The sequence below is a fragment of the Spermophilus citellus genome (genome assembly GCF_964194105.1).
Source record: "Spermophilus citellus genome assembly, chromosome: 2".
Classification (NCBI taxonomy): Eukaryota; Metazoa; Chordata; class Mammalia; order Rodentia; family Sciuridae; genus Spermophilus; species Spermophilus citellus.
The window spans coordinates 55715644-55740962 of record NC_138183.1 but is presented as its reverse complement, the minus strand read 5'-3'; the positions used below and the strand labels follow the sequence as shown (position 1 = coordinate 55740962).

The 25319-nt window shown below is 33.8% G+C and overlaps 1 protein-coding gene across 1 annotated transcript in view; it reads left to right on the top strand.

Moving 5' to 3' along the window:
- CCDC171 (coiled-coil domain containing 171) overlaps window positions 1-25319 on the top strand; it is a 387757-nt gene that overhangs the window by 291988 nt on the left and 70450 nt on the right. The window contains exon 22 of the mRNA XM_081262194.1: window positions 6995-7126. Within this exon, the coding sequence (XP_081118320.1) occupies window positions 6995-7126 (132 nt within the window). The remainder of the gene's footprint in view (window positions 1-6994; window positions 7127-25319) is intronic.

Genomic DNA, 25319 nt, shown 5'->3' with positions numbered 1-25319 from the left:
CTTCTTGTGTGCCATCATTCATATTGTTCAGTGTCGTTCTGACCTAGACAAGCTAGGAATGGTACTCCAGCTCAAGAGGGATTTAAAAACCTTGACAACTAAAGATAAGAGACTGCAGAGTGTCATGTACATATGCTTAACAGCTTTTAGCTTAAACAGATCTAAATAACTGATTTCACTGTGCATCTGTCTTTATTTTTTTTTTGGAATAATTTGCCCTAGGATAGGAAGTATCTCTATATGAAGGACTTGTAACAATTTGTAAATACATTTCTCTGTACTTAAGTGTGGGTTTTGGTGTTTGTTAAAATAGTCCAAGGTCATGATAATCTGCTTGTGAGGGGTATTCTTGGTATGTAGCTACACCACAGATGTATCATGTCTGTCTAGTGTCTTTATAAGATGTTCATGATTAAATCACCCTATTTTCCAGCTTGATAATTTGATTGGAGTGGTCAGTGTTTCAGATCTTTAATTGGTATGTGGCCAGCTTCATAATTTGATTCAAGAGATCAGTTTTTTTTTTTTTAGTTCCATAATTGGGATGTAACTGTAATGTGTAGGGTGGTTGTGGTGGCAGGTTTTGCCTTCTTTTCTGATGACAGCAGCTGGCATTCTGGAGCTGGTCCTGCTCCAGAGTTGTATGGTTAAGTTAAATAATCTTCCAGCAAAAGAACACTAGTTTCTCACTCCTGATTTTCAAATTTTGAGTTTTTATGCTTGCTGCAGTGCCCATGGAGTGCCTACCTCTGTGGAGAGAGTGCCTAGGTCTCTTGCTAGTAGGCATAAAGTACAGCAGGAACTATTGCATTCATCATGGGACATAATTTTTGGTGATCTTCCATGTGAAATTGTGACTGTTGTATATGGATGATTGCTACACAGGTAACTAGTTTCTCAGCAAAATTTGTGTGTGTGTGTGTGTGTGTGTGTGTGTGTGTGTGAGAGAGAGAGAGAGAGGAAGAGAGGGAGAGGGAGTGTGTGTGTGTGTGTGAGAAAGAGAGAGACAGCAAGAGAGAGAGAGAGAGAGTAAGTGCACACAAGCATGGGCACAAGAGAATGAGCACATGAATGAATGAGAATACCCAAAGATACTAGGAGACTAGAGGAGAATAATGCTGACTGCAAAACCACATTCATGGAACTTTGTTTTTGCTGATATTGCCGGACAAAAGACAGAGTGGGGAAAATAATGGTTTTTAGGTAGGAAAATGGAATGAATACCAAGATCTTAATTTCTTAAGCGATAAATGGTCAATGTGTAGATATTAAGAGGCATTATTGTTTGATGTTAAATGCTCTGGACTCAGTATTCTCATATTAGGGATGGCAATAGCTATTCACAAGGTGGATAACAGAATCAAGTGGAATTATGTGGAATGTACTTTGATAAGTATGAAGTATATAAGAAGTACTAGTGATATTATTACAAACAAATAGTACAATTATCTGTTCATTTAATTCATTAAGTACTTAAGAAAAAGGAAAAGAAGGGAAATACCCATTTAGATATAACTGTTCAGTTCCTGATGTCATTTTCATTCCATTGCCATACTTTAATCCCTCCTTCTATCACTGGGTACATATCAGAATCTTGGAACTGTCTAAATATCTTTTAAAAATTATTTTCTTGTTTTTCTGCACTGTAGACTCCATGAGCTTGGATGATATTCTTGTCTGATCATGTTCTTAAGAGCCTCTTTATGCATAGTGTCTTCCTTGCTTCTAATATTATTACAAAGTGGTTAACTCTGGCTGGCTTCCTTCTCTTTGTATTTATATAAGCCTCTCTAGTGTGCCTGTTATAATTGTTTAACCAGATTATCTGTTAATTAGTTATTACAATAGGTGGTCAGTAGCTGTGCCAGAAAAGTTAGGCTCAGTCAAGTTGTGTACTAGACCATGTAATATTTGAAAATATGTCAGAATTGGTACACTCATATCATAAAATGCTTAGAAAAAAGGATCCAGAAAGTGTCTCTGAGATGGCACCTGTGTTGGTGATACAAGATTGATTGACTTAGAAATTATTTGTAGATCTCTGCAAGAGAATAACAACTTAGATGGGCTTTTTGGGTGGTAGCAAATACTGTGTTTGCTTCTGTACCTTTAGGACAGTAGCTGAACAACTTTTTCCATAATGGTCTAGACAATAAATGTTTTAGGCTTGGGACCCATATAGCATTTATCTTACTACTCACCTATGCCATTGCAGCAGCAAAGGGATTATGTGTGATAGGTAAACAAATGGGTGTGGTTGTGCTCCAATAAAACTTAATAGGTGGGCTAGTTTGGTACCTGGGTCGTAATGCCTACTACACACTGCTCTCTGGTGTGAAGGCTGAAAAGTAGCATCTACTCTGCTCTAGTAGGATGAAAATAAAGTAAAAAGGAGAAGGTAAAACAATAAGGATTATTGGTAGCGAAAGAATGCACAAAGAAGGGAATAGGACAAAGGAAGGCAGAAACATGGAGGCAAATATATGGTGTACACAGGATGATTGTAGGAAATACTGTAGAGGTCTCTATTTGTATTGGAATATTTCTGGTAAAAGGTTATTGTGAAGCCCCTGAAGCCATACTAGGTTGAAGTAAATAAAATTTTAGACAAATTAATAAGAGTATGATGTAAAGCCCTGTTATCAGTTGTTTTTCCCAGGCATTCAAGATTCAGGCAAAGTATATATCTTCTTACACGTGTTCTTGAGTCTATTTTAGTTTTTACATACAATCTTTACTTCTTCAGTCTTGCCATCTGTTGTTTGATGTTTTAAAAAATTCCAGGGAGATTTATAGCTGTGCAGGATAAAAGATGGAGGTTCACATTTTAAGAGCTGAGCAATTTTTCCAGAAATGACTAACTTCATAGTTGTTATATATAGCAAAAATAACTTTTTTTTTGGTATTATGGTACAAGTACAGAAAATTAGAAAACAGATTGATGACTTGTTAGTAAAGGTTAATCAGAGGAATAGGAATAGATTCATAAGTATGTATCTTATGGGTCTTGTGAAACTGAATTATTATAATACAGTATATTTTAAAAGATATCTCTTGAAATACCTATTTTCCATGATAATATTTTTATTTTTGAGCAAATTTCATTTATTTTTCTCTCTATATGTCTCTTGTTTCCTATGACCTGTTAGAAATATCTTTTAAAAGGAAGTACCAAGAAAGGATGAAACTAAACTGCTCTTTCTAAAAATAAAAAGCTCAGAGCTATTGTTTTTTATTCTTTTTAAAATATTAAGAAATTGTACAGTTTTATAGGTTGTTATAAGAATGTATAAAAATTGATAGTTGAGATTTATATGCGAAAGTCTATGGAAAAATTCATTATATTTAAAAATGAATTATTAAGACATTTTGAAGTAGAAAATATTGTATATATGTTTTTACCACTGACATCTATAAATAAATAGGAGTGAAAGGATATAGAATCTTGTTTTTAAGATGAATAGTGATGTGTTGTAAGTAGAATTAAAGGCTGGGCTTTTCAGATTATGATTTTTATTTATGGCAGGTGACTTATAGTTGTTTTTTTATCAAATTCATGTTAGAGTATGAACTTTAAAAGGTGAACTTACTTTTTCTTTTAGGAAATATAATTTTACTCTTCTAATATTATCCCAAAAATTTTAGCAATAAGGAGTTTGCTTTATATTCTCATTCTTGAAAAGAATATATATATATATGTGTGTGTGTGTGTATATATATATATATATATATTTTTTTTTTTTTTGGTCTAGTGGGCAGTGTTTCCTAAAGAGATTCCACATTCCTTTTTTTTTTAAATTATTTTATTGTTGGTTGTTCAAAACATTACATAGTTCTTAATATACCATATTTCACAGATTGATTCAAGTGGGTTATGAACTCCCATTTTTACCCCGTATACAGATTGCTGTGTCAAAAAATATTTTAGTTGCTCGGTTAGGAGCCTTCCTGTTCTATCTTTTCATAAACAAACTTAATGCAGCAAGATGAGAGTCCTTTCTTCCTGCTCTGTGTTGATTTGTTCCCTGGTTGTCCTTGTTCACACCCTGAAATTCAGACTTGCCTTTTGCATTCTTTCTGAACAGATTTTCCTTTTCACCCTTATCTTTTTCTCTTCCTTATCCTCTTTCCTGCCTGCTCCATTATATTTTTGCTTGTCCTAGTGTCAGTTATTTGTATTCTCTCAACATGATGCTTTCATTCTCTTTTTTTTCATCAAATTAAAAGAAGTTCTAGACAATTCCTTTTCAAGACTTTTTAAAAAAATGTTTTCTAGAAATATTTGTAGAACACTTTAGATGCCTTTTCTCAAGATTTGTTTCATTTAAAAATGGAGAAAAACTCTTACAGTTTTTGTAGGAATATTTGTGATACTTCATCTGTTATTTATCTTAGGTCACTGTCTCTTGAAGGCACTGCCAACTTTCAACAGAAAATTTATAGCTAAACAAAAGTATTAACACATGCATATTAAGCCATGCATGATGGCACATGCCTATGGTCCCAGCTACTCCTGGTCCTGGTTACTTAAGAGGTTGCTGCAGAGGGATCATGAGACCCGGAGTTCAATGTTAGCCTGAGGAACACGGTGAAACCCCACTTCTAAACAACCAGAAAAACCTTAAATACATGCATATTATTCAAATAGCTTTCTTAATTACAATGTCCATCATTAGGTATATTAAAAAAACAGCTGCATTTGAAGGTTTTAATAAATTTAATACAAAGAATTATTTGGCAAATTAAGTGATGTCATAGTAAAAATATTAAAATGACAATAATCATAATTTTAAGTGCCAAATGCACTTAAGTGTGTAAAGTGCTTAATATTGCTCGGAGGTTATTTAGAGAATATAAAATGTGGCTTACTGTTTACTGTATGTCAAGCTTCATGGGTGAAGTATGACGCCTGATTTTAATCATGTTAAAGGACCTCCAGTGCTTGAACTGTGTAGTGGGTTATACCTACATTGCTTATGGTGCCTCCCCCAACCCGCATTAGCAATCTGCTTTTGTACTTTGACATCCAGGATTTCCCTAGTGAATTTTGTCACAGAAAAAAGAGAATCATCAATATCGCAGTTAAACTTGACTTTCAAAGCTAATAGTATCTCATTTGGGGGCTCAAATTTAATAAATTTTCTTTGATTCTGGGTGAGTTTTTAAACATCAAACAATGAATTGGCCAGGGTGCAGTAAAATATTTAGATCTATTGACTATGGTTCAGAAGGGTAGAAGGCAAAACACTAGTGGTTTGATGTTGATAAATTCTCAGTACCTTAATCCACATTAATGTTTTCTTTTATCTGAGTGCACATTGGTGACAAAAAAGCAAGAGAGAAAGTATCCATACATATAAAATATGAAATCTAAAGTACATATATTATATTGTACAATATGATTTGCTTTGTTATGCTAAGTAAGTTTAGTAGCATTCTCATCCTAATTGAAGACTCTGGAAAATGTTACAGATAAATATATAGTCTGAATTGGAACTCTAGTGTTCATATAGTACTCACTCTATTATAAAATTTTCATTGTAATATATTTTGCAGTATACATTTTCACATTCATGTATTGACAGGAAGTCTTGAGATCAACTTGGGAAATATAAAGATTCTTATACCCATAGATAGCATGAACAATTAAAAATCTCATAATGTTTGTGTTTGCTGGTTTAGGGAAATGCTTTGGAGTATGATAATTTTGTGAGATATTTATGTAATGTAATTCATATATTAAAAAACAATTCAAGCAGTTTTATAGGCTGCTGAAGTAAAATAGGAAAATGGAATTTTTTTTTAAACCTTACATTATTGCCAAGTTACATTTGAAGCTGCTCAGATAAAACTAGAGATATAAATACATTTATTTGGGTAGTTAATGTTATTTTTTAATTATCTCCATTCTTGATCTTTGCTATCTCATAAAGAACTGTTTTCTCATGTGTCTGAAAGATAATTGTATAATATTTATCAAATATATGGTAGCAAAGAACTAAATTTTTAAAAACAGATTCAAGCATTAGAAGTTAGAAAACATGCCTGTATATGAAAAGTAGTGTAATTAAACTGTATGTTTAAAAATTAAAGCTTACTTCTCCTAATTACAAGATAGACAGTGGATTTATTAATAAGGCTTTCCTTAAATTTGGAAATTAAAATCCCAAATACCTGTTTCTGAGCATTTCCCTCCAACTCAGGAGCATTTCCTAATTTGTCCAGTAGGTGGCAGTGTGATATCAACTGCCTATTATTTCATTCTGGCTGGAGAATTGGTGTTTCTCCTGTGTCTGTGAAGTGCTTGTATTGTTACCTTTCTGAATACTTAAATTATAGTACAAATACTACTGATTTTATCTCATTTACCTTTCAAGGAAGTTGTGCAACCAAGTTGAGTTATATGTATTTCATTGTTAAAACTCACATTTAATAAAATCTTAGAATTTTAGAAGAGTAAAAAGGGTAAACAAACCTCTTATTTGTATATTTTTAAGTATCCTTTTGTGTTGAGTATATTTGTTTTTATTCCAAGGTACATACTAGTGAAGTTTTTCTTTTTCGAAGAAACCTAATAACTGTTGGTTTAATATATTAGTTAATATCAATTAAAAATATTATTAAGAAAGTAATAATAATTAAGGAGATTGTTGTTTGCTTTTGATTTTTTGAATGTGTTTTTTTCTTTCCTTTTTATTTTCAGGGTGGAACTGTGAAAAAATAATTCAAAACCTCTTGATCAGAAGAGCTCCAGTGACTCTTCTTCCCCTTCTTCATTTTGAGCAGGAGGATGCTTTTTCTTCTTAACATTCTCCCCCAGCACTCTGAATTAGAGATTTATTTGCAACGAAAAATCAATTAGTCCTAAATTTATTCATGGATTTCAGGTCCAGCGATCAATGCAAGTCCACTCAGTGGGCTCAAGGGGACCCAGTTCATCCCAGTTAATGTGTCTGAAGGGGAATTACCATTGATGCTGTTTTTTTCCCTTTAGGTCAGAGATCAGATCTCGCTGTCACGGACTGCAGCAAGTAGGAATGACTTCACCCTGCAGCTACCCAAACTGCACCTGGAGACCTTTGCAATGGAGGGGCTCAAGGGCGGGCCAGAGGTTGTAGCATGCCAGGTTAGAGTCTAAATAACATTGTTTGCTACTGAGACATATAGAAAAATAAATTGCACTAACTAGAGAGAATGAAAGCCTAGAAGTATTGTGAATAATTTAAAGGAGATGCAAATAAATTTTTCTTCTATTATGTAGCAGTATAGTTCACACATAGATTTTTTTTTTAAAAGCCTAGAACTAGCCTATTAAAAGAATCCAGAAAAGTATTTTTACAAAGGAAAAAATGTGTATTTTACAGCAAAGTGCAGTGTTAAAAGAACATACTTTCCTATCAGTGGTGGACAATAAGACACTAAACAGTTATCTCTTTAAGCTAGTCTCTATTTGTTGCTCTTGCTGTTTTAAATCACTTTATATTAAAGTTACTAAGACAAATGCCTGAAAATTTTCAATGTTAAATCCAGAATATGTCCAACATTCTAATGTGGCAATTTAATTTCAACGAAACTAGAACCTAACTGTGTATTGTATTGAAGACTACTTTAGCCTTTAACATTTAGTTTTATAAAGTATTATAATATGTGCAAACCAGGTCATTTTATTTGTAAACTCAAAAACACCAACTCATAAAACTTCATATAACTTTAAAATAGACTTAATAAAGAAACTTATTTTCATTCATTTTCAAATGTTTAGATATTCTGTTCTGTGTCATTATTGTACTTTTGTGAAAATGACTTTCCTTAAACTCTTTTTTTTTTTCATTAGAAAAGACTAAATTCCGCATGTGTTACTCTCCTTGTAATATCCATACCTTCATTAGAAGTTATCCATGTTATGTAAATTATAGGAAGACTGATATGCCAAAAGAGTTGTCCTCATTCACTAGCACTCCAGGTTTTCCCATGTGTTTCAAAGAGAAATATCTCTTAAAACTCAGTCCTTGTTTTGAATTTTAAAATAATATTTTTTATTCTTCAATTTATGACCCTGTGGAATTTTAATTTTTTTACAAAATTAATGTGAGTCCATGTGGATCTGTGTTCACTTTTTTACATGCTCAATACCCTAATTTAATCTGTTATTAGTTCCTAAATTAATGCTCTACAAAGAAAAAAATACTCATTGAGTCTTTCATTATGCCTATCTATCTATCTATCTATCCATCCATCCATCCATCCATCCACAACTAAGCATAAAATATTTTCATTTTATTTTATAGGATAGAATCCTGTACTATTATTAAGGACAAAATTAAAATGTTTATTTTAAATATGTTAACTAGTATTTATAAGAATTCACTGAAACCATAAATACTATGTGATTTGAGATTTTTCTAGAGGTTAAAAAATAGTTCTTTACTTGGCTATCTTGATTCAGAATTTCATTGGGCTTCGTATTTGTCATAATTCATAAATGAAGACTTCTCCCAAACTAGGTTTTAGTAATTTGAAAGGAAGCCGATTCCTAGGAATGCTATTTTGCGGGGCAGAGCATGAACTCTTTATGGTTCTGGTGTCTGTGAATAGCAAGAAGGAAATGTAAGAGACCTGCAGTTAAAATTACCATCTCTTCCAGGTTCTGATAAAAATAATTCTGTGTATCTAAATGCTTAGTTAAGTTTTTCAATAACATGCTATAATATATATTATAGTTAGAAAATTAGAAGACAATCAATAATAATAGCTGCCATTTCAGTAAAAACTTAATATGTACCAGACACTACAATATGTCTTAATTCTCATACTGGGCCTATAAGATAGTTGTCTCTGTCTCCATTTTACAGTGGACAAACCACCACCACAACAGGTAACTCTCTTCAGATCAACACAAGTAAATGGCAGACTCTAGAGCCTGGATTTAAGTCTAAAAGTAGTTGACTGCAAAGTCGAACTAGTAAATCTCACACTAAAGGATTTAGACACATATGGTAAATGCTAAGCATCAAATCTCGGAAATCTGTAATAGTTTTTCTTCCATTTTTAAAATATTAATTATGCATCTCTATGTGATGTAGGTCAAGTTTTGTGTTGTGTTTTAGACAATTTATGGATAAAAACTGTTTCCATTTGATAGACTAATAGTATGAAAATGTACTTTTTACCTTTTGCAGTATAAAAGTCTGTATTTGTGCTGTGGCTACTTATTCAGGAATTCAGTATTTAAAAAATTTATCTAACAAATAAAAACTGGAGCCAGAGTTGTGGCTTAGTGTAGAGCACTTGTCTAGCATGTGTGAGGCACTGGGTATGATTCCCAGCACCACATAAAGATAAACAAATAAAATAAAGGGATTGTGTCCATCTACAACTAAAAAATATATTTTTTAAATTGTACATATTTATGAGGCACACTGATATTTGATACATGTATACAATTCATCATGATTAAATCAGGATAATTTATGTTTATATCTGTGTATATATATGTATACACACATATCACCTCAAACATTATTTCTGTGTTGAGAACATTTAAAATCTTTCTTCTAGCTATTTTGAAATATACAATAAATTAACTGGAATTAACTAGAATTACCATATTATGCTATAAAACAGTAGAACTTATTCCCTTAACTGTATTTTTGTATCTGATAACCAACCTCTCTCTGTAACACCCCCCCCCCTCCCGCGATCACTATTCTACTCTCTATTTCTGTGTGGTCAACTCATTTAATTTACACACATGAGTGAGAACATGTGGTATTTATCTTTCTGTGCCTGATTTATTCCACTTAAGAGAATGTCCTCCAGGCTCATCTATGCTCCTATAAATGACAGGGCATTATTCATTTTTATTGCTGAATAATATTCCATTGTGTATCCATACTACATTTTCTTTATTCATTCATGGATGGAAACATAGGTTGATTCCATATCTTGTTTTTTGTGAGTAGTGCTATAAGAAATATGAGACTGCAGATGTCTTTTAGACTTGCTAATATAGGAATTCAGTTTTTGTTTAGCTTTGTATTCTGAGGCTGTGCTGATGTACTATTCTGTGTGTGTGACCTTTGATGATGAGGAGAGGATCACTGTGTAGGGTGTGGCAACGTATGAAGCATTTGCCCAACCTGCACAGCTGTCATTTAGAGCAGTAGGAGCTGGAGTTTTCTCTTTTCCAGTGGGGCAAGCTTTATTATAGGTATAGTCTTGGATGGAAGAAAGACGAGGGAACACTACTGAGAGGTGAAGAAGGTGCATGGATTACCTATTCTCTCTGAGCCTAGAAAAGCACATAACTGATGCTTTCCTACAGGAGAAAATTCAGTTCAACTTGTCTCTCAGATCTGCTAGCATTTTGCCTCAGTTTCCTAATTACAAAAAGGATGATGCTTCCAGTCTCTCAGGCTTGTGGTAGGATGGAATGAAATGATGCATGTAAACTAGAGCACTGAGCCCAGCACAGAGTCTCCTTGTAAAGACCAGTAAGAAAAGTAGCTTGTTTTGTTATTTTAAGTTGTGTGTGTGTGTGTGTGTGTGTGTGTGTGTGTGTGTTTTACATTTCCAGTAAGTGTTATTTAGGAATCTTTTTCTCCACACTTTACCATTTGGTTCCTTTACTTTTCCCTCTTTCTTTAAAAAGCTTTAAATAATTTCATCAAATGCAATCTATTTTAGCTTCCTATTTACTTTTTCATGTAATATGATTTTCCAGTGAGGCCCTGTCTTTGGTGTCTAAGCTCCTCTGGAAGGTTTTGAATGACTATCTTGATGTTTTCATGTCCCAAATAATAGTATATCAGACTTTCACTGCAATATGGATAAAAATAAAAACACCCAGATTAGATCACATAGCTTTAGCTGAAAGGGCCAGTATGCTATGACTTTGTAATAAAAAATATTCTGCATATATTTATAAAGGTAATGCTTCTTTTTCATTATCTTATGCTCTAAATTATGTTTTTTTGTCTTCAATAATTATTGTGGTGGTTTGGATATAAGGTGTCCCCCCAAAGTTCCAGTATTAATGTAGGAATATTTACAGGTGACATGATTAGATTTCAAGACCTGTAATCTAATCAGACCATCCTAGTTTGGATAGGCCAACTGGGTCGTAACTTTATGCAGGTGGGACATGGGTAGAGGCGGTAGGTCACTGGGAGTGTGCCCTGGAAGGATCATTCTTCCCTGTGGCCTCTTCCCTTGCCCTCATACTTCCTGTTCACCATGACCAGTAGAGCAGCATTTCTTACCGTGTTTTTTTCACTATGATATTTTCCCTAGGCCCCAAAGCAATACAGTTGGCCCTCTATGAACTGAACCTCTGAAACCATGAGCCAAAATAAACTTTTCCTCCTCTAAGTTGTTCTTTTCACTATTTTGTCATAGCAATTAAAACTTAACTAACACAATTATAATCTAGAATGCTGGTAATATTTGGCAAATATTGGCAGGCAATCAATAAATGTTTGTGTCTTCATCCCCATCACTGATTAAAAACAAATAATCATTAAATAAAAACTAATAATAGCTAACATTTATAGAATGCTTTATGCTTATTACTTTGCTTAAGAACATACATTACAATCTCATTTAATTCTTCAAATAATTTTGAGGATGATTGGTGCTCTGCTTTTATTCCATTTCACAAAGGAAGAAACCAAAGTTTATTAAGACGAAGTAAAACACCAAAGTCATATATCCATTGAGCAGGATAACATGTCCATTCATGCTTTTAATCATGCCATTCAGTCTTCTGTGAACTATGGCTTACTGGTTTTTGGTACTGGAGATTGGACCTAGGGGCACTATACTATTGAGCTACCCAGTTCTTTGATTTATTTATTTATTTTTTAAATTTTGAGACAGTGTCTCTCTTGCTAAGTTGCTGAGGCTGGCCTTGAACTTGTCCTCCTGCTTCAGCCTCTGGAGTAGCTTGAATTAAAGGCTTGTGCCATCATGCCTGGCTTTTGTTTGTTTTTTAAGATGACTGAGAGGAGAAGAATAAAGATAGGGCCTTTCTGGTAGAATACAGTTTCATTTGTGTAGAAATATTAGGAAGAATAGAAATTCAAAGGAGGATTAACTGGACAAGTTACTTTTCTGTTTGGGTTCTTTATTTCTAAAATGAACATAAAGTTCCTATTTCATAGCATTTATGTGGTGATTAAATGGGTTATTCCATTGGAAATGCTTCCAGTCTGTTACTACAGATACATTGCAAATACTCAGTGTTTGTTAGCTCTTCACTAGTATGAAAGCTTTATGAGATCAGGAATGTGGTCTTGTTCACTGCAGTGTCCTCAGAGCTCAGAACTATATTTGCATAGAGGAGGCCCTGAGTCTCTCAGTATATATGGATGAATGAAATTCTTGATTTCAGACATTTGGAAAGATTGCTTTTATCTAAGACATGCAAGTTCAAGAAACCTTGCTATATATGTGTATTTTTTACTTCTAGGTCCACATTACTTTAAAAAAGTGTCTCCCAAACCATCTCATTGAAGTGTTTAAAGCTTAGTGCAAAATATCAATACCTCTGAAACTGTAGTATATTTTGTAAGTGTATGTTTATAAACACTTCATTAGAGAGTCTTCATTGTGAAACCATTTATTTATGAAGATTTAAACAACAGAGTCTTCCCTGTAAATATAGTAATCTTTTAATCACTCTAACCCACAATGTCATTACATGGTCCTTACTTAGAATGGTTTTTATATGTGTTATATTCATGACTTTTGGGAGACTTTCTTCTCATTTTTCAGGTGTATACATTTCTTAGAGCTTTTTTTTTGTATATAGATAAATCATAAAGAACATCTTGCAGGAAATTTTATTATAATTTTTTTATGTACAGAGGAATGAGATAAATGATATCAGTACCTAAACTGTTGGAGAATGAAAATATATTTACATGTGTTTTATGTTGCAGTCCTTAAGGCAACAACCTTCTAATTGTTCTACAAGAAATTTCTACATTTTTGGCATACTTAGAATTTAAAGAGACATTAGGCAATTTCATTTAAGATTATTTCATCTTATTATTTTTATTCTTTGTGTTATCCCATGTACATAGTGAATTTTCAGAACACTGATCATCTTTTTAAACATGAAAAGGAGCCATTTTGAATGAAAATCTTGTTAAATATAACAAATACTGCTTTTAAATAAAAAATATAATATACCTGATTAAAATTTTTGATTACTTTGGTAATTAGTATTATACATATAAATTATAGTATTATGATAGTATAATGACTCAGGTATATAATGGCATTTGCCTTAACATAATTTGACACAAAATTTACTAATATTAATTATCAAAAATTATACATGATCTTGACAATAAAAAATCATACTCTTCAGAAGAGTATAGAATAAGATCATTTGAAATTTTGCTAGAGACAACCAGTATTAACATTTAATACATATTATTCTAGTTATTTTCAGCCACAGATATAACCTTATGTGCACATTTTACTTGTATTTGAACAGTAATCAGGTCATACAGTTTTGTAAGCCTTACACAGTATAAACCTAATAACATATCATGGATATCTTTCTTGTCAATAAATACAGATTTTACCAGATGATATATGCTACCATTCTTTCCTTAGTTCCCACACTTTAAAAATAACTTTATTGTATTTATTATTATTATTATTATTATTATTTAATATGGTTAAAAAAAACCCAGTGCCTCACATGTGCTAGGCAAGCACTTTACCACTGAGCCACAACTCCAGCCCCAGTCCCCACATTTTAATTTAAACGATTTATTGTAATAAAGTATTTTTTCTTTAATTCCATTGTTGAAACATAGTATTGCTTACTAATAGTTAAAAACATATCTGTTAAAGCTACTACTTCTATAAAGTTATTGTTTTTTTTATTTAACAGATGAGACATTTTATATTTTTCATCATGGCTTATATTTCAGACCAGTACTTTGTTTTCCTACCTACCCTGGCTCTTGACCCCAGGACTTTCATTTCTCTTTGCCTTTTGCAAAGGAAAAGATGACTTATGAGGGCAAGGAATTGCATCTTTATAAACCTTTTGCTGTAAATTTGAAGAATCTTATAACTTTCAACTTCTTTACCTTACATGCTGAATTACATCCTCTGAGGGAATGACCTGTAATCCATGATCTGAACTAATACCAAGTATAATCTGGTAAGAATTCTTCAGAAACTTGGTTGATTCATAAAGTCCTTTTTCTATTTTTTTTAATTTCTTCCTTTGTTTATTACAAGGAAGAATAGGAAAACAAAATCAGAACCATTATTGAAGAAGGTTGAAAAGATTATACAACTTTGCAAGAAAGTAGTAAGACTCTCTATAGCACAGATGAAATTCTCCTCTAGATACAAATTACACAGGTAGGGTGAGCTCTCATTATTTTATACAATGGTGATCTTTTTCTTGTGGAATACAACATTGTCCTTTCTTGTTAAGGATGAATATGGATTGTCATCCTTGGGGTGCCAAAAGTGCCACAGGAGTTTTATCCTAGAATCACTATTTTCTGTGAGCTCTTAGCTCTTTATTCTTTCAGTCTGTTAGTTTCCTCTTCTGTAAAATGGAGACAATAATACCTGCTCTGGTGCATCTTGGAATGATTAGGAAGATTATATGATGTGTATGAAAGTACTTTGAAAAATAAGTAGCATACAAAATTTTTTACAGTTGTTTCCCTTTAAATAATTGGCATATAAATATTCCTTTTTCAGGTGTAAGATTGCTTAGTTTTCAATATCCAGGTTGAGTTTTTTGCCCTTCTAAAAGACAAGCAAGTAAATCAGATTTTAGGGAAGTTGGCAACCATGAATCTGCACAGTTTTCTGTATGTCACTGAGTTTGCTGGAAACATGTGGATCAGAATAGGAATTACTTTTTTAACAACATAGTATTTGGAAAAGATAAAATAATTACATTTTCTGGGGAAAGAGGCAGTAAGGTAGTATTTGAGAAAACGTGGAGAGTCAGAATGTCTGGACTAAAGTCCTGGCTCTGTAATTTAACCACCTTGGCAAGTCACTTAATGGCACTGAGCTGCCATTTCCTTATCTGTAAATGGTGACAGTGAAGCCTGTCTTGCTTTGGCTCACAGGATTGTGGTGAGATCAGATAAGATAATGTGCCTATGAAGGTGTTTTTTACATTAGAAAATGCTTTATTAACATAAGCCACGTTGGACTGAACTACAGAAGGTCTGGGTTCAGGAATAGTGACCCAGTTACATTGAAGAATGTTTTAGTGTTTTGATTTTTCGTGGTTTCTGATTGATGATGTATTCAACATGTTCCTTCAAAAGAATAAAATATTCAACAGTTTCAGTGTTTCCTTCTAGTTGAGTGTAAAGTCATTGCCAAAATGTAGGTAGTGAACGCTCAGCCAATACTTCTATTTTTAATTATTATATGAAGTAATTAATATACTGTTTTCATATTTTAAACCATTTTGTACCTTTATTTCTGCCCTTTTATTGGTGGTGGGGTGTGTGTGCTTCAAATCCAACTTAGTGAAATGTGACAGTATTTGCCTATATATAAAATGTTTGAAATGCACTTTAGTGTGTTTGGAAAAAACAAAAATGACAAAGCATATTGCAGTACAAATTGTTTTTTTTTAAACTAAGTTCTAGATGGCTATAAGTAGAAGAGCTGCTGAATTATATGAATATAATTTTTTATTAATATTAAGAGGCAAAAACTAAATCCTAAACTTAACCCTTTGTCTTTTTTTTTCATTTTGAAGCCTGTTTTTAAGTAAACTGTAACCTTACTAGATAATACCTTTTAATGCTTATTATTGAGAGACTGAAGCCTGTGAGCACTTGAACTTTCAAGTGCTTCAACCAGAAGAGCTATTCATTTTAGCTACTTGGACAAAAAACAGTTTTTGATGGACTGCCTAGGTGAAGACCTGGAAAAGGAAGGGTTATCTACAAATTGAGTGAGTTTATTATGGCTTAGTGATTTGCTGATTGATTTCATTTGCTGTCAGTTAAGGCTCTCTTAATGTCAGTTTTCTTTGCATAATGCCTTGAAATAAAGGTTGATGAAGTTCTTCAGATTGATGCCGCTTATATAAACTGACCCTGATTTGCCCTATTCTGCATGGCAATTTAAGTGACAGCAGTTAAAGGAAAATACAGCAATGAATATGCAACTTAAGGATTAAGGGAGTTGCTGTAAATCATTCAGTCTAAAGCTAGGTACAAAAGTAATTTCTTATAGTAATTCCATAGATACCTTAGGTTTTATTAAACAGACTGTTACTCACATTTATGTTTTAATATGTATATTACATATGCATAGTAAATAGGTATATATGTGTAGTTCTCTCTGAAGAAGAGAACTAAAAGTGATTTTAAATCTTTTTGAATTGATAAAGCTTCCTCTCCTCACTTATTTAAACCTGGAGTTGACAGAATCCTTGTTGAATAAGTATTTTATTTGGACATTCACATGCAAACAAATAAGATCAGTCCTTTATCTTATATCATATATAAAAATCAACTCAAATGGATTAAAGACATTAATAAGACCTTAAACCTTAAAAATCCTAGAAGAAAACAGAGAGGACAAGTTCCTTGATACTGGTCCAGGCAGTGATATTTTTGGATATCCACCAAATGCATAGGCAGCAAAAGCAAAATTAAACAAGTGGGACTACATAAAATTAAAAAGCTGCCCAGAAAAGGAAACAGTCAACAATAAAAAGGAAACCTTTGAAATGATAAAATAATTGCAAACCCTATGTGCAATATAATAATGTCCAAAATATACAAACTCAGTGGCAAACCCCTCCAAATATCTCAATTAAGAAATGGGCAAAGGACCTTAAAGGATGTTTTTCCAGAGAACATATACAAGTGGCCAACAGGTATATGAAAAGGTGCTCAACATCACTAATCACCAGAGAATGAAAATCTAACCACAGTGAAACATCACCTAACAACTCTCAGGATGGCTGTTATGAAAGTCAGAAGATAATGCTATGTGGTTTCAATGTATCCCCCAAAGTTCATGTGTTGGAAACTTGATATAGTGTTAAGTGGTGGGACCATTAAGAGATGATTAGATTATCAGGGCTCTGCCCTCATTAATGGTTTAATATCATTATTTTGAGGATGAGTCCATTATCAAAGAGAGTGGGTTCCTTATAAAATAATGAGTTTGGGCCCTCTTTTCTCTTCCCTCTCTCTCTCCTGCCCATGTGACGTCTTTTGCCATGCTATGGTACAGCAAGAAGACTCACCAGATGCTGGCTCCTTGATCTATGTTGACTTCCCAGCCTCCAGAACTGTAAAAAATAAATTTCTGTTCTTTATAAATTACTCAGTCTGTGGTATTCTATTATGTCAGCACAAAACAGAAACACATACAAATGATGAGATTGTGAAGAAAAGGGAACCTTATATATTATTGGTAGGAAAATAAATTGATATAGCCATTATGGAAAGCAGTATGAAAGGTCCTCAAAAATTTGAAAATGGAACTCCCATAAGATCCAGAAATCCTGCTTCTAGGTAATATTCAAAGGAAAGGAAATCACTTTCTTGAAGAGATAGCTGTACTCCCACATTCATTGCAATGTTATTCATAATAACCAAGATAATCAAGTCAACCTAAATGTCTATCAGCAGATGAATGGATAAAAGAATGTGGGATGGGAAAATATAAAGAAGGAAATTCTGATTATACAACAACATGGTGAACCTAGAGGACATTATGCTAAGTGAAATAAACTAGCCACATAGAGACAAAAATTGTAGAATCTAAAAAAGTCAAACTCATAAAAACAGTAGAATGGTTGGTAACAGGGTTAGGGAGTAAAGGAAATGGGGAGATGTTTGTCAAAAGTTCCATTATAACCTAAGTGATTTCTGGAGATCATGGTACAACATTATGTATGGTGTATTTGAAATTGGCTAATAGTATATCTTAAGTATTTTCAACATAAGTACAAAAAGGCTATGTGAGATGATAGCTGTTAGTTTGATTATAATAATTACACAGAGTATATATGTATCAAATTATGTTGTATACTTTATATATAATTTATATCAAAACACTTTGATATTGCATACTGCTGTATATTAAATAACCAGTGGGATATGGGGTAATTTTTGAATATTTTAGAAAGTGTTTTTCAATTAAAGTCTTGTAGTAACAGTAATACCTTCCACCTGCCCTCTTTTGAATGATTCTCATGGTGCTGGCTAAAAGCAGACATAACTTTTTGGGGAAAGACTAACAAGTAACTCACTGAAGAAAACATAGGAAATAGTTGTTTAACATAGACTGTGGCACAATAAAACAAAGAGTTTATTTGGGCCAACAGTGATTCATGAATCAGGCAGCTCCAAACCAGAAGTAATTCAGAGGTTGTGTTGAGGGAACACAGGGGAAGACATTTTATAGAGTGACCATGGAAGTAAAGCAAAGAGAATATGTGATGGGTTACAGTATACAATTGCCTTCTTTGGTCTATCCTGCTGCAGAGTCCCTTATTATATGCATCAGAATGATGACTTCATATTGGCTAGCATTAAGGTTCATTTTTCTTTAATATAGGCATTTATAAGAAATATCTCAGTTTAAGTTTTGCTTATATTAAAAGTTAAAGTCACTTATGAAGCCTAACTGGCTTTGTCTGTTCAGTAATTTTTCAGGTGTTGTCTACATTTTAATTTAACATCACTATCTTAATTTCTAAGTGATGACTGTTTAGCTTATACCCTGCAGGTAGTTTTTCTCTATGGAGTATGCATTACTTCAGTGTTGAGAGGCAATATTTTTTCCCTAATACATTTTATAATGTGTTTTAATCAAATCCTTTCCTGATATAACTTCATTAAGATTAAAAGGATAACTTAGACAGCAGAGCACCTAAGTGAAGAAAATACTTGGATTCTGTTTGGGGGAGGGGGTTGGCAAATTACATTGAATAAGTTTATGTGGTATCTATAGTATATTTAAAAGAGGCATAAGGCCTGGGACTGTAGCTCAGTGGTAGAGCGCCTGCCTCACACCTGTGAGGCATTGGGTTCGATCTCAGCACCATATAAAAATAATAAATAAAGATATTGTGTGCAACTACAATTTTAAAAATATTTTAATAAAAGGAATAAGTTCTATTTGCAAATCAGGTTTAGAGAAATTCTCAGACCTCAGATCTTTGTTGAATATTTGTCTTATAGTATGATGTTTTAAATTTTTATAAAATTGAAGGGAATTATGATTTACTTAACATGTATTAAATTATGTATTATTTACATCTACATTATTAAATTATGCCATAGGACAAAATAGAAAAAATAATCTTTATGAAGTCTTTAACACAGGGTCTTATGTAAAGCCCTCAACAGATAGCTGCTATAATGAGAATTATTGTGACAGTATATATGAACAGAGGTTGGGGAGAATATTGTAATTCTTTAGCAAGTGATAAGGGATTCTTTGAAAATTTGAGGTGTATCAGTGTCATTGCCAAGTTGTTGTTGTTGTTGTTGTTTGGTGGTACTGAGGATTGAACCCAGAACCTCACATGTGCTAGGCAGGGGTCCTACCTTTGAGCTTCATCCTCCAGCCCTTTTTTAAAATTTTGAGACAGATTCTCACAAAGTTGCTGAGCCTGGCCTCAAGCTTGCAGTTCTCCTGTGTCAGTCTCCTGAGTCACTGAAATTACAGACATAAACCACCACATCTGGCCAAGTTTTTAAATTATTGGGTATTAAGAGGTTAAATGATTTCTTGTTAGTATTGAATAGGAGGCATAATTGTGACTGACGAAGGCACTCAGGGATAGGAATACATTTTAGGGCTATGAAAATTATTTTCTTATTATGTCTTTGTTTTAATATACACTCAGTGAATACTAGATGTTAAAACCCATGATTAAGGGACAAGTAGTTAGAAGTATTGCAAGGATTTGTTGATGGATAAGTCACTGGTTTACTATGCAGCATGAATGTTTACTTAGACTCCATTTAGAACTGTAAAAACAGAAGATGGTCATGTCTATCAAATTTTTCTGAAACATAAATTTATACTGTTATGATTTGGATATGAGTCATCCCCCCCAAAGCCCCTGTGTTAATGCAGAAATATTCAGAGGTGAAATGATTAGATTATGAGAACTGTAACCTAATCAGTCCATCCTAGTTTGAATGACTAAATGAACTAACTGGCAGGTAGGATGTGGGTATAGGAGGTAGGTCACTGGGGCATACCCCTCGAGGGTTTGTCTTCCCTCTGGCCCCTCACCCCTACTTCCTGGCCACCATGAATGGAAGCAGTGCCCCTCTGCCATGTCTGTTTCCCACAATGTTCTGCTTAGAGCAATGGGCTTAGCCAGTCATGGACTAAATCTTTGAAATCATGAGCCAAACTAAACTTCCTCCTCTACGTTGTTCTTGTCAAGTATTTGATCATAATGCCAAAAACAAAAACAAACAAACAAACAAAAAACACACAAGAAAACTAACACAGAAACTGGTACCAAGAAGTAAGGTTTTTGCTGTGATTGAACTGACCATATAGTTCAGAAGCTTTTGGAGCTGGTTTACAGGAGGAATTTGGAAAAGTTTGGAGATGCAACCTAGAGAAGCCTAGAATTTTGCAAGTGAAGCCTAATGGGGTTATTCTGGTAAGAGCACAGAAGACCAGAATGTGGACCATAAAGACTGCTCATAAAGTAAGAAGAAAAATGAGGACTCTGTTGTTAATTGGACTAGGTCATTTATATTACATTCTGGCAAAGAACTTGTCTGTTTTGTCCATGTTCTGAGATTTTGTATGAGGCTGAATTTAAAAGTGATGGACTGATTAATTTGGTGGAGGAAATTTCAAGGCAGCACAACATTCAGTGGCATGGATTTTCCTCACAGTTTTCAACCAGATTTACTGTAAGAAAGTGGAAGGATTTTAAAAACTTGGCAGTCTGACTAGAAAAGTATGTAAAATTGGGGCCAAAAAAGGTGTGGCTGCTGAAGAGATTACAGTCACTAAAGAGTTGTTAGGCAGGATGCACAGAAACAGAAACAATAGGAAAGATGGCTTATGGGCATCTCAGGAATTTGCAAGACCATACCTGTCCATTGCATGGTCAAGGGTATAAGGGAAAATTTCTTTGAGAAGAAATCCTGGGACCATCCTTCTTGCACAGGGGGCCTAGGAAGTTAATTCACCATACTCATCTGCCCAAGCACTCAGAGACCACTACAGCTATAATCCCAGGAGGTCTAGCTATTGTGTAAGCTGGCAGACCTTGGCATCATCCTCTTGGTGCTCGATCTGTGAGAATTCAGGGTGCTGGAGTTAAGGGGTAATAGAAACTTCCATTGAGATTTCAGAGGGAGGCCTGGGAGGCCAGGAAAAATATAGCAAGGTTGGAATCCCTGAGAGTGCTCCTGAGAGGGCAATACACAAAGCTGTGAAGGTGAAGTAAAAGCTGTAATGGAGACCCCAAGAATTAATTGATGCTAGTAACATGGACTGTCAACCAAGGAAAGCTGATGGCTGCAGAGGTAGCCACACTGAAAGAGATCCCATGAGGGCTGCAGCCAACAAGCCCAAAGGGATGGGACAGCCCAAGCTCTTTGGAAAGAACATCTCACCACTATATACACTGGATCCTAGACATATAGCTATATGACCTGATGTCTGCCTGGCTGGGTTTCAGTCTTGTGTTGATACAATCCATCATTTCTATGTCGCTTTTCCTCCCTTTTGGAATGGGAATGTTCCCTTTTGGAATACTTCATGCCATTGTATATTGAATATATATAACTTGCTTTTGATTTTTGTTGTGGCTTACAGCCAAGATTTTGCCTTGAGTCTCAGATGAGACTTTAGAATTGGACTTTGGGCAATGCTGAAACTGTTAAGATTATGGGAACTCTTTGAAATGCACTAAATGAATTTTCCATTGTGGGATGGGCTTGTGCTTTTGGGGACCAGGATGGAATGCTATGGTTTGGATTTGAGGTATCTCCCAAAAGTTCTTGTGTTTATGCAGAAATATTTAGAGGAGAAATGTTTGGATTATGAGAGCTGGAATTAAATCAGTCTGTCCTAGTTTGAATGGACTAACTGGGTGATAACTGTAGGCAGATAGGGTAGAGGAGGTAGGTCACTTAGGGTATGTCCTGGGAGGTTTCAGTTTTCCTGTGGCCCCTATTTTCTTTTGCTTCCTGGCCTCTGTAAATGCAACAGAACCCCTCAGCCATGCCCTGACCCCATGGCATTCTGCTCACCTCAGGCCCAGAGCAGGGTGGGTACTCAGCCAGTCATTGGCTAACCCTCTGAAACCATTAGCCAAAATCAACGTTTCCTCCTCTTGATTGTTCTTGTCAGGTATTTTGGTCAAAATATTTAAAAGCTGACTAATATATATACCAGTCTGAATTACCAAAGCATAAAACTTAAAACTTCAGTCTTGCTAAATGAGGGTTTTTAAGAACAATTATTATAATAAAGTTAATAAATTATTGTCTGATACCAAATTTTATGCATGCATACATATAAATATATCACTGCTACTATAAAATGTATGGTACATATAACAACATACACTATAAGCCTTTCATTATACTAAACACTTTTAAATTCTAAATCAACTTTCTTAATCTGAAATATAAGATTGTACTTGATTAATTCATTTATTTTCAAAGGAAAAGTTTAAAAACTTGTTGTTTTCTTAATAATTTCCTTTAAAAATGCATTTCTCTTAACAGTACCTTATTTTTAAGCTCCAAGGACTAACCCATGCTAGCCATAAAATACTTCAATTTTAGAAAAGAGGAATTGCATATAAGCAAAGCTGGGACAACTTTTGGAACCTACTCACTATGTCCTCTATTCTCTGTCTTTACAAGTTCATTCGGTCCCCATGATCAGGATGTTTGGGTGTATGAGACAGACCCCTTGAAGGGGAGCAGTAGTATAGTTCTCAGGTCCAAAAAGTTCTTCATGAGGTGACCTGGGAGACTTTGCAGAATAGCTGACCCCTTGTTTTATTTCAGGTTCCAGATTATTTTAGATATATGTTCTAAAGAACTTGATCCTTTTAAAATTTTTTTCCTGATTACTAGAGTGTACTCAGAGAGAGAGAGAGAGAGAGAGAGAGAGAGAGAGAGAGAGAGAGTGTTAAGAACTTTTAAAGGAATGCTACTTAAGTTTTAAAATTAGATTTGAAGCCAGGCTCAATTATGGCATATGCCTATAATCCTAGCAGGTTGGGAGGATGAGGCAGGACAATTGCAGATTTAAAGCCAACCTCAGCAATTGAATTATTTAGTGAGATCCTGTCTCTAAATAAAATATAAAAAGGGGGGCTGAGGTTTCGACTCAGTGGTAGAGTGCTCGCCTAGCATGTACAAGGCACTGGGTTCGGTCCTAAGCACCACATAAATGTAAAATTAAGATATTGTGTCCATCTAAAACTAATAAATAAATATTTAAAAAATATATAAAAAGGGCTGGGGGGGGTGTTGGAGTCATGGCTCAGTGGTAGAGCGCTTGCCTAGCATGCATGAGGCACTGGGTTTGATCCTAAGCACCACATAAATAAACTAAATAAACAAAATAAAGGTATATATATTTAACAACAACAACAACAACAAAAAGGGGGCTGGGGATGTGGCTCAGTGGTTAAGTGGCTTGGGTTCAATCCTCAGTACCTGCACCCCCCAAAAATTGAATTTGATTTTGACATCCTGACTTAATTTTTTTGATGGTAATAATTAGCCAATTAATTTGAAACAATACACATTTCTTTGTATATGTTGTTTTCTGGCTCCTTTGAAACTAGCAGAATATCACACGAGAAATTTATACAATGAACTAAACAATTAGTAGAATCATTTTGCTTGTTATATGGATTTATATGTACTCCAGTGAAACAGGACCTTGTAAACACGAATATATACACCAACAAACTTCAAATTATAAAATTTTGTTGCAATGCAGGAGTTGTTTTTTATCATTCAGGCCCACAGTCCCACACCTGAAATTTCAAATACTTTAAAAACTGATGAAGTGGAGGCTGAATCAGACCTGCTCCCATTTTGTGGCAAAACCTGAGAAGAACTTACTACAGAAGGCTCTTTAAAGTCTCAGCTTATCCCCTCAATGTAATTATTCAAACGGTTTGCTGTAGAATGTTTTTGATTAGACTGTGCTGCTTATTTTCTGATTTATTTAATATATGAAATATTCCCCATATTTCCAAACTGAAAAGCCCTGAACTGTGAATCACATCTGATTCCAAGGATTTCAGATAAGGGATTGTGGGAAACGAACTAGCATTTTAAAACAGATTTCACATAGATGACACATACTATTATTTCGATGTAAGCTTTTTTTTGTTTGTTTTTGAGTTAGAATATTGGTAAGGTTCTTCTTGTCTACTTAAGCTCTATGATATTGCAAATAAATTATGGTCTCAATTAGGTTTCATGGCAGTCATTATTTATTCCTTCATAACGTATGGAAAATAAATTAGTTGCTTTAGTTGAATATCAGAAAGCACCTTGGAACTGATTAGTCTTTGAGATGGCAAAATAAAAAAAGCAAAACCAAAAACAAAACCAAAAATGGCTATACATTAAATATGAAAAATTCTTTGTAGATCAACTATACCTCAGTAAAGCTATTTCAAAAACCAAATTGGTATCAATATTGCTTCAGGGTAATATGGTTGAACATACTTTACTAAATTTTGCTGTAGAGTAGGAATTATCAAGATTATTGAAGCAGATGACCAACTTGACTGAAACGTGCAGATTCCCAAGCCACTTGCTCTATTATATAAAAATCACAATGGAACAAGTGATAAAATGATGGGTTCTTAATAAAGACATAAAGTATTTCCTGTTTCTTTACCAATTTGATTTTCTTTCAGGATTTTTAAACTTGTTTACATTAGATTTAAGTAAAACACAAACAAATGCATCAAATTCTTATAGAATTCCAGCTAAAAGTCCTTTAGCACTTTTATCCAAATTAATGTAAAGAAACCAATTATGCAAGTATTTTGCTACAATTCCTAAGTAAAGTTAACGGTTTGATGTAAAAGAAGAAAGGTGAAGGAGTCAACGTGTATGTATGCATGAATTTATTTACTGTGTCAGTAGCTTAGATTAAATGCATTTTATGAAAAGTTAGTTTTTAAATAATAGACTGAGCAGTTTTTCTTTGATAGTGAACTAGCTCTTGACTCCTTATAAACTCTTTATTTCTATAATATTTCTCTTTGCATTAACACTAAATTTATTTACTGAACCTCTAAAAGGTCA